The sequence below is a fragment of the Pseudophryne corroboree genome, chromosome 10 (assembly GCF_028390025.1).
Source record: "Pseudophryne corroboree isolate aPseCor3 chromosome 10, aPseCor3.hap2, whole genome shotgun sequence".
NCBI lineage: Eukaryota > Metazoa > Chordata > Amphibia > Anura > Myobatrachidae > Pseudophryne > Pseudophryne corroboree.
Genome location: NC_086453.1, coordinates 240,190,521 through 240,200,821, shown reverse-complemented (window position 1 = coordinate 240,200,821; position 10,301 = coordinate 240,190,521). Strand labels below are relative to the sequence as shown.

At 41.0% G+C, this 10,301-nt stretch overlaps 1 protein-coding gene across 2 annotated transcripts; it reads left to right on the top strand.

Moving 5' to 3' along the window:
* Window positions 1-5,896: 5,896 nt before the first annotated feature.
* On the top strand, window positions 5,897-8,956 carry LOC134965463 (putative nuclease HARBI1). Of its 2 annotated transcripts, XM_063941887.1 has the most exons (4): window positions 5,897-6,714; window positions 6,800-7,172; window positions 7,484-7,505; window positions 8,518-8,956. In XM_063941887.1, exons 1-3 carry the CDS (start codon window positions 5,970-5,972, stop codon window positions 7,485-7,487), a joined length of 1,122 nt encoding a protein of 373 aa, XP_063797957.1. In that variant the 5' UTR covers window positions 5,897-5,969; the 3' UTR covers window positions 7,488-7,505; window positions 8,518-8,956. The 2 variants fall into 2 exon arrangements, with proteins under 2 accessions (XP_063797957.1, XP_063797956.1); XM_063941886.1 differs by lacking the exons at window positions 7,484-7,505; window positions 8,518-8,956 and having other exon boundaries at window positions 6,800-7,262.
* Window positions 8,957-10,301: the final 1,345 nt, after the last annotated feature.

The following is a 10,301-nucleotide window of genomic DNA, read 5'->3' as shown; positions in this document are numbered from 1 at the left end:
ATTCTGGGCGGCCAGGCTCAGTGTCTAACACTGACAGCAGATTCATCTTTTCTTCATTCAATCTGTTTTTTATCTCTATCCTAACGCCAGTTTTAAGGAATTCAGCTGACCGTATTAACAATCTTAGCTATTACCGAGACACCAAGTGTCCAGCAGCTCGCTTTACTTTAAGATTATACAGCTTAGGCAGTCAAGTTGAGACCTATTTATGGATTGATCATACATTTGAAATATTCATGTTACCCAGGCAGCTTGGAACCATTATTGGATATTAATATCAGCATTACCGGTTCCATTGTTTATTTATGTATTTTTCTACCTGTACATTCAACTACTATGTGTTTTATTTTATTATCAATAAATATTACATTTTAATCTATATTTTTTTTGATACTTTCACAATTACATAAGAATGCACCCACAAAAGAGTCTTCTTTTCTCCTTTGTTTTGTATGTTTTATTACTGACTCAGGGTGCACCACCAAATTTAAAGATTGATTAGAATTTTTTTTTCTTTCTCTCATCATTGTATTTTGGTAAATTAACTATCTACTGCCTAATCTATTTATTAACTGTGTGGTATAAACCCTATATATGTCCAGCTGTTTCCAGGGAGAGTTCCTGACATCAGCTCCATCCAAGATCATCACAGCGGCTGAGTAAGTCCTGAGCTGTGCAGAGACTGCACAAATTTTAGTTTGTGCAGCTCTCTGCACAAGCATGCATACCTCTGCACAGCGATTTCCCCCTCACCTGTAGGCGGTGACTACTTGATCACTGCAGTGCAAAAAATAGCCTGCATGAGATCAGGTCTGAATGGCCCCCACAGTCCGATATTGCAAGTTGGACATAAAACAGCTCTAAAACTCTCAGAGAATTTGGATGTGTTTTTTGGGGGGTCAAGTTGGTTATAAAAATGCTGGAAATCAATTATAAGTACACTTTTCAAGCATACTTGCAGTAAATTAACACTTTTCAATATATTTTGACACAAAAAAAACAAACAAAAAACTGATCTCTATAAACAGTCTGTGTAGTGTACAGTACGTGTTATTTGTGCACATTTTGCACAGGAAAAATACATCTTATACACAAAGGGATGTATTTGGATGCACAAGCAGCTTATGCTGATTTAAATGCTATTCAGCATGGCTATATTATGTGTGTAATTGCGACTGTATCAGCATACCAAATTATGTTACAGTGTTTGGCTGGAATGCACTTTAGCATTATATCTTATATGCAGATTCAGTTGCTATTACACACATAATATACTGTAGGCATGCTGAATATTATTTTGAGCAGCAGGAGCTGCTTGTGTGTCCTATTTGCATTGGTTTGCTTCTAAAATGAAACAATGTGAATATGACACACAAGCAGCTACTGCAGTTTAAAATGATGTGCACCGTGCCTATATTCTGTGCATAAAAGCAACTATATCCACATACAAAATATCATGCTCTACTGTATTCCCTCCAAACACAGTAACATAATTTGGTATTTATTATACACAGAATATAGCCATGCCGCATAACATTTAAATCAGCTCAAGCTGCTTGAAGGACTGGGGTTTATTTAGGATGTGTAATGCTTTAATCATGGGACTTTTAGGGGCCAATAGGTGACTTTCTTTGACACTGTGGTCCTGCTATATTGCATTCTGGTTGGTCTAAAAATATCGGACAATGGCCCTCATTCCGAGTTGATCGCTAAGAGTCATCGCATCGCAAATGTACGAAATGTAAGTATCTGCGCATGCGCAAATGCGTGATTACGCATGCGCGAGTACATACGTACGACAACTGTGCAAAATTACTCAGAAAAAATAAAGCCGTAACTGCCAAACGAAAACGAGGAGTGGCGTGGGCGTGGCGGAGGCGAGACTTCGCAATGCTCCGACAAGGGCGTGAAAGTGGGCGTACAGTGTGGGAGTATTCAACTTGCAATGGGCGTGTTTTTCGCAAATAAACATTGTCGCTGTTAAAACTAACATAGGAAACCGTAGCAACATTCACGCAGCAGCAGAGTAGGTCTGCAGTTACTCTACATTTGCGAAGTACTGGTACAAGTGTGTATGCAGTAATTAGCAGTTAATTGGATATCACATTCATCTGATGTCCAATTACTTGTTAATTAATGAGCAGATGAAAGTTACCAACCAGCAATTGTCTGAACACACATTACATGTTTAGTCTACTCACATATAAATCTCACACACTGCCAAATAAGGGTGTTTTTTTTTTTAGAATTTGTTGTGTAAGCCTTTTTAAAACTTGTTTTAATGTGTGTAAGACTCCCAAATACAAGCAAATGAAAATATTTGTGAAAGTGTTTGAAATTTGCAAAATTGTTTAAAAATAAACCAACACCAACATAATGCAGCATACACTTTAATTTAGTCTTAAAAGTCACAATAATATTTGATTATAATATCTGACAATGTTTGAAATGATGTCCTGTTGACCCTAGATATTTATAAAAAGCGTCGTGTCTGTTTACTTAATATGGACATTAAAGTGTGGTGCAAAGCATACCTTTTTTTTTTTTTTTTTTTTCAATTTTTAAGGAGAATTAGCAGATTGGTCTACAAGTGTCTATATGCTGACCTAATCTTTCTGGAACTGCATTACCTGGAAGAAACTGCTCAAATTTTTTAAATATATTTATTATTACTATATAATTTTTTGACAACATTTAAACATGGCTCCACGTGAGTCGCACAGGCAGAGATGGACCAAGCAGCAAGCAGATGGCACTGACAATCATTAGATAGCAGAACTCAGTACTCTGCAAAATTCTGCTTCTTACAAAAGTATATTTTTAAAGCATAAATAAAACATGACACACCCTGCCACACACAAATTTTAAACCAAATGAGAAAGAATTAGGATCCACCACACAAACACAACAATACATAGCACACTAGTAAGAGGAAGATGGCTCTGGTGTTTATACACATAAACTCACAGGCTACAATACATCCAAACAGAAAGAATACATTTCACTAAGAGGGAGTTATCCATTCTGGTCACACAAGCCAACTCCAAAAATACATAGAGGCAACATCAAAAACATGGGTGCAGCCCATCTGGAGAGACATCATTTTCTTCTTTTTCTCCCCGCCTGAGGCTGTTCTTCTTTGGAAGGTCTGCGGAGCGACCTTCGTTGGGCCTGCCCAGTGGGCTGTTCTTCCTGGGCAGGGGCAGGGGAGGGAGCCGATGTGGGTTGCTCTCTGCCACTGTGGGCAAGGGAGACAGCGATGGCCTGGAGCCCTTGCAAGATGTTATTTGCAAGGGTTTGGAATGAGGAGGCAAGTTGTTCTTGGCCCTGCCTGATCTCTGCCAGACCTTGGCAGAGTTGAGCAACACCTTGCTCAACACAGGTTCGGTGCTCAGTGAGCCGGACAGCTATCTGGCTTACCTCCCGGATGACCCCGTCTTGAAACCGATTTAGGCTCTCACCATACCTAGCGATTTCAAGCAGGATCTCCGGGATAGCAGAGGGTTGGGTGGGGGGGCCAGTAGGAACCTGCAGAGGTGGGATTTGTTGGCCCACACTGCCAGACTCACTAGGTCCCTCCACCTCAGCCTCAACCGCATAACCGTCCTGTGACTCAAACGGATCACCCCCCTGTGCTGTGTTTTGTGGCAAGCAAATAGAAGAATGTGTGGGAAAAAAGTAGGATACAAAATTAGTTTATTATTATAAATACTGTCAAAATTACAGACAACTAAATGTGTAAACTTACCTTCCAAGTCATGTCCCGTCAGGATCTCAGGCAGGTCCGTGTCCATATGAGACACCCCTTGGCCCTCCTCATAACTGACACAGGGCATCGCCATCTCCTCCAAGTCAGTATACTCCACAGCGACAGGTGCTCCTCCACCTGTAGCCCTTGAGGCATTCCACTCCGCAGCCCTCTTTGCCTTCAGGCGGGATTTGAAGTCGGCCCACCTACATATGTATTGTGAAAGAGGGACAAAGTAGAGTCTTATTATTTGTCTAAGCTAATATATAGGACACGTGTTCTGCTTGTGTTTGCTAGACATAACATCACATGTAACTACATTTTTTAGTCAACTTAGCACAGAAAAAGGACTGTCAATATGCACTTACCGTCGTCTCACTTCCTGTGATGTTCTGACGACAGAGCCAACTTCATTCACAGATTTTGTGATATCTCTCCAGATTCGTTCTTTTGAAGCAGCCCCCATGTTTTTTGGCCCTCTATGGATTTTGGACATGGCCTGCGTGACCAAGACACGCAACTCCCTCTTAGTGAATGCAGGCTGTCTTTTCTTCCGTCTGGAGGTAGCCTGTGAGGTTTCTTGTTGTTCATCACCATCTTCCTCCTCACTAGCAGCTTCTGTGTGTTGTGTTTGTGTGGCTAAAGCCAATTCTCCCTCAGTTTGGTCACTTTGTGTGTGTGGCAGAGTATCCCCAGTCAATTGTTGTGGTTCAGAAGCAGACATTTGCAGAGTACTAGGTCCTGCCTCTTCAACATCCGCAGAGGCGTATTCCAGCATGCGCCGTTGGCAATCTATGCGTCTTTTCCGCAATGCCATCTCCTGCTCTGCAATGCGGTCCATCTCTGCTGCGATTTGCTCACGAGAAGCCATGTTTGTGATGACGTGTACGGCGAGGTGTGTGCGCTTATATACCTACGTGCGAAGCGTTAATTCACACAGGTGTACACAATCTGGTTGATTGCACTGCTTATTTAAGGGCCTACTTTGCACGCTGTGAGTGTAGGTAGTTTTGAGTTTCACTTGAGTTTGTTGGCTTGTGCGTGAAGGTGCTATAGGAATTTGCAGAGTGAGTAATTGTCAAGCATACATTTGTCCTTTCGTTTGCGTTTTGAGTATAGACATTTTTTTGTTGCGTTTTTTCGTTTGTGAGTATTCTGGAAATCTTCTTGGTAATTTTTTGAATTCAAAGTTGTTTTTTTTTTTTTTTTTTTTAATTTTTATTAAAAAACACAGATATATTTTGCAAGTCCATTTTTGTAAATAAACCTGTGCTTCTTTGATTTGACTGTCATTTTTGTTCTCTTGTAGGAGTTGTTTTTTGGGTGAGGAAACCCTTGTATATTTTGAGTTTTTGGTGTGCAAGAAAACACAAAAACTTTATTGATTTTGGATCAGGTAAGTGCCCTTTGCCTGTGTTGTTGTTTGTTTGTTTGAATGGTCTGTATGTTGTTTTTGACTGTCATTTTTGTTCTCTTGTAGGAGTTGTTTTTTGGGTGAGGAAACCCTTGTATATTTTGAGTTTTTGGTGTGCAAGAAAACACAAAAACTTTATTGATTTTGGATCAGGTAAGTGCCCTTTGCCTGTGTTGTTGTTTGTTTGTTTGTTTGAATGGTCTGTATGTTGTTTTTGACTGTCATTTTTGTTCTCTTGTAGGAGTTGTTTTTTGGGTGAGGAAACCCTTGTATATTTTGAGTTTTTGGTGTGCAAGAAAACACAAAAACTTTATTGATTTTGGATCAGGTAAGTGCCCTTTGCCTGTGTTGGTGCCTGTTTGTGTTTGTTCAAAGTGTTGTTATTATGTTTCTTTGCCATTTTGTAAAGACAAGTATTTTTTCTTACCTGGATTGATCTGCAAAGTAGTGTTTTTCTTGCCTGGCCTAGCTACTAAATGGTTTTTTTTTGTTACTTGATTGAATTTTTTCCTTTATTTTATTTTTATTTATATTTGTTTTATGGTGTTTGTGATGTGTTTGATGCTCAGAAATCTAGAAACTTACATTTTTGGTTTTTCTCAAATTAACATATGTAGTTTTTTTTTTTTTTATATATATATTTTTTTTTTTTTCATTTTGTTCCTGAATTGAACCCAGAAATAATGTCGTACGCTCCTGCAGTAAGTTGACTCCACCTTTTTTTATACATTTATTGTTTGTATATTTTTTAATAAATAATTTTGGAGTATTAAACATTTTTTTGTTTTTATCTCAAAAAAGTGTGTTATGTCGATATTTATCGCAGCAGAAGCCCTACCTCCCCAACCCACGCCAGCACTCCCACCCCAACCGCCAGCCCCACAACCACAACCGGCTCCTCATCAACCAAGGCAACGGAGGCGTGCTAGGCCACCAATTTTCAGAACCCGTGTCCTACTTTTTGGGATGCCAGATGATGTGGTGGTGCGTAGATACAGGCTGCCACCACATCTAATCCTAGACACTCTCTCCATAATAGAGAGTGATCTGGAGTCTGAAATTCGGTATCCTACAGCAATACCACCATTGACACAATTCCTTGCTGTGTTACATTTTTTGGCTACAGCCTCATATCAACATGTTGTGGGAGACCTGGTTGGCATGTCGCAGGGCCAGTTCAGTAAGGTCCTGCGGCGTGTCTGCCAGGCTTTCCTAAAGCGGGTGAAGCAATTCATTGATATGCCTTTGGATGTTGGTGCCCTAGATGTGGTGAAGCGGCAATTTGAGGAAGGTGGTAGTCGCTTCCCACATGTTATTGGGGTTGTGGATGGCACACATGTTGCTATTCAGCCACCAAGACATAATGAAGAAATTTATAGAAACAGGAAACTGTTTCATTCTCTGAATGTAATGGTTGTTTGTGGGCCATCCCTCCAGATCCTTTCCCTGAATGCCAAGTTTACTGGAAGTTCACATGATGCATATGTCATTAGACAATCAGGGATATGGCAGAGATTAAGAGCAAGTCAACGAGCAGACATGTGGTTATTGGGTGAGTTTGAAGATATTTTTTAACTATAAAAATAAATGAAATTTTATAATATACTCTTTTTAATTTAAGGTTTTTCCTCAAACAGGAGACCGTGGATATCCTTGCACCCCCTGGCTCATGACTCCTTACCGTAATCCCAGGCCAGGACCACAGATGGCATTTAACTCCGCGCTTACTGCCACTAGGCAGCTGGTGGAGCGCACAATTGGTGTCCTTAAAGGGCGGTTTCGTGTGCTCCACCGCACTGGTGGCGACATCATGTATTCGCCGGAGATGGCAAGTAAAATAGTGGTCCTGTGCGCAATACTACATAATATCGCGGTAAGGAGTAGTGTAGAGCTTCCTCAGGCAGAGGAATTGCCTGATGAGGAGCCAGGGGTTGTTCGACACTTCGGTGGTGGGAGTGTTACACGGAGGGGGAGCCAAGTGAGGGCAAGGATTGTTGCCGAATATTTCAGGTATAGTGTTTTTATATTATTTTTATGTTAAAAAAACAAAGCACAGTATGCTTATGTTTTGTTTGTAATGTTGACATTTTGTTTGAGATTGTAAGGTCATTGTGTAATGATTTTGGATTTTTTGTTTATTTGTCATTTTTAAAAAAGTAAAAATCCGTTAACACGTTAAGCTTACAATTTGAGATTAGTACAAAATATAATGTGATGTGGCTAAATAGTGTCCTTATTTGTTTTATATCCTAAAATCTTGATTATTTAAACAAACACAAAAACAAATGAAATTGAATCTTGCCCACTTTGTGACTGTCCAGCTGAATGATCACACAAACTGTGGTGAGTACACAGATATGTTTACAATTTTATTCAAAACTGTGTGTCTCTGTGTCTGTTTGTGTTATGGTTTTTTTTTTTTTTTTTTGTTTATTTTTATGCAAAAATTTACTTCTGCGGATGCGTTTTTCCGCTCGTGCGAAATAACACTGCTCTTCACAGCATTGCAAAGATCAATAAAGTTATTAGAAATGACAACAGATTTATGACCAATCACATGCTAACAGACGCTATAAATATATGCCCAAATAAGGAAAACGCCATTGCCAAGATGCGTGCTGCACCGTTCGCCAGGCGTGAGCTCCGCGTCCTGGTTGCGGTGATGGACCGCCGCGTAGGCCGCGTTGGGCGCTTCATCCCAAATCGGGTGAAGCGCGAGGCCTACGCGGAGGTCCGCCGCCTGCTGCGGACTCGCGTCCGCAGCAGGCGGTCAATCATTCAACTTGAGAGGAGATGGAGTGATCTCCGCAGGAGGACTCCCGAGCTGTTGGCGGAGATCCGCCAGCAAATACGTTCTATGCATACACGACGTAAGTTACATTACATAAGAATATTAGCAAACATTGTGCAAATTTACACTAAGTGGTAGGCTAATTGCAACGCTGAGTGTGTTTTTTTACAAAATAGGACAGTGTGTGTGGTTAGGGCAAACAGTACTGACTGTAGCAAACTGACACCAAACAAGTGCATGTTTTCAAGAATTAATAACCAGCCAGGAAACTGTTCCCAAATACTTGATCATTGCTGCCTATATAATAAGGTGCCTTGAATAGTGATCTGGTGATGTTGCCTAGACCAATCAATATGACTCAATGGACTAGATTACGGAATGAGCTTCAAAGTAAAAGTTATGACTCATTTTGTTTGCTGTGGCCAACATGAATAGGATTTATACATGTTTGATTTTCATTTCTAAAAAACACTGTATTTTACATGGAACAGAACATTGAAAATTGAAATTGTTTACTATGTAATTTCACATGTAAACTAAATGTTGTCAAAAATATCATTATAGGACAACAACAACGGCAGACCTCTCCGCCCCCTTCCCCTTCCCAGTCCCCCTCCCCTTCTCACTCCCCCTCCCCTTCTCACTCCCCCTCCCCTTCCCAGTCCCCCTCATCTTCCCAGTCCCCCTCATCTTCCCAGTCCCCCTCATCTTCCCAGTCCCCCTCAGCTTCCCTGGCCCACACCACTTTACACTCCCCTTCTCACCACACCTCTCCATCTCTTTCTGGGACCCCTTCTCCTCCTTCCCATACCCCTTCTCCTTCAACTTCTAAATCACCATCTCTGCCCCCCTCACCCTCTATTGGCTTAACTTTCTCTCCGCCCCCCTCGCCCTCTCAATCAGACCCCCCCTCTGAAATTCCAGCACCAATCCAGCCTCCTTCCCCCATCCAGCCTCCTTCCCCAATCCCTCCTCCTTCCCCAATCCCTCCTCCTTCCCCAATCCCTCCTACTTCCCCCATCCAGCCGCCTTCACCCATCCAGCCAACATCCCCACCCAGTGAATGGGCAGAGGAAGCCCCTGAAGCCAGTTCAGGGAGTGTTCATGTTGCCGTGGAAAGTAAGTTTTTTTTGTTTTTTTTTTAAATGATTACCTACTTACACTTACAATGACAAAACATGCAGTGTTGTACTGTTTGAAATCTTGTACCAAGGACAAAAATTTGTGTTTTTCTTCATGGTGTACATGTTGCATTTACATATTTGTGAGTGTCATTATATGTACAGTGTTTATGTGTGCAATGTTTTGTGTGTCCACTCTAGGTTGACACTCATTAGGTAGCCAGGGTTGCCAGGACAACAGGGTTTATATGTGGTTTTTTTTCTGGGAAACAGTTAGACCTGAGTGGAGTTTAGTATGTTGTTGGTCTTTTACACTTGTGCCTGTGTAGTCTTAATATTTGCACTTACAAAACACATGCTTCACTTTGTTATGCAGCCTAATGACACAGTGATTTGTGTTGTGAAAGTTACACTCACAAAATGACTATTTGTTAAAGTCAAACCTGTTTGCAATTATTTAGTAAGGGCAGCTTTCAGGGAGTGTGGGAATGCTAGGATATGTTGGCCTTCTGAAGATGTTGATATGCAGTGTGATGATGCAGCACCAAACCCCTTAAAAATATTAAAAAAACACTCCAGATGTGAATGAATGCCAACATGGTGTAACAGTGACGAAGATGGTAGTTATCTTTAACATGGGATGTCGCCCATAGCAACCAATACAAATAAACTTTACAATTGGGGAACCACTTCTACAAGATAATCATCTTATTTTGGCTTGTTTGCTATGGGCAACGCTCCATCTTAAAATGAACTCACATAGTAGTAAATGTAGCCCATGGTCTAGAATACTGTAAAAAGTATCCAAAAAAGCCTGAGCAGGCTTGTGTGTTTTTCTGCTAATGATTGTACCATAAAACAGCCATGATGTATAAACTTTGCCATTAAGCATGCCTGTCCAAACTGCGCAACTGCAACTGTAGAGAAACTACACATCCCAGCATGCCCTGACACAGGTTTGGCATTCCCTGGCCCCAAAACTGAGTTAACGCATGCTGGTATATGTAGTTTCACACCAGCTTGAGGGATGCAGTTTGGACATGCCTGCATTAAAGTGTGCTTTGTGCCTTGCTTGTATAATAAGCAATGTGAGTAAGTTAGTAATGTTTATGTTATCTTTTAATTTCAGATGTTGCCGTTGGAGATCCCACATCGTTGCGGGAGATTGTGGGAAACATGAGGCGACATCTCCAGGCCTTGCTGGGTCTGCTAGATGATATGGAAAAT

What these genes read in the sequence shown, in the direction of transcription:
- LOC134965463 (XM_063941886.1), top strand. Translation starts at nt 5,970, where the DNA reads ATGTCGATATTTATCGCAGCAGAAGCCCTACCTCCCCAACCCACGCCA. An exon ending in AGCAGACATGTGGTTATTGG is followed by an intron (nt 6,715 to 6,799) that starts GTGAGTTTGAAG and finishes TTCCTCAAACAG; the next exon opens with GAGACCGTGGATATCCTTGC.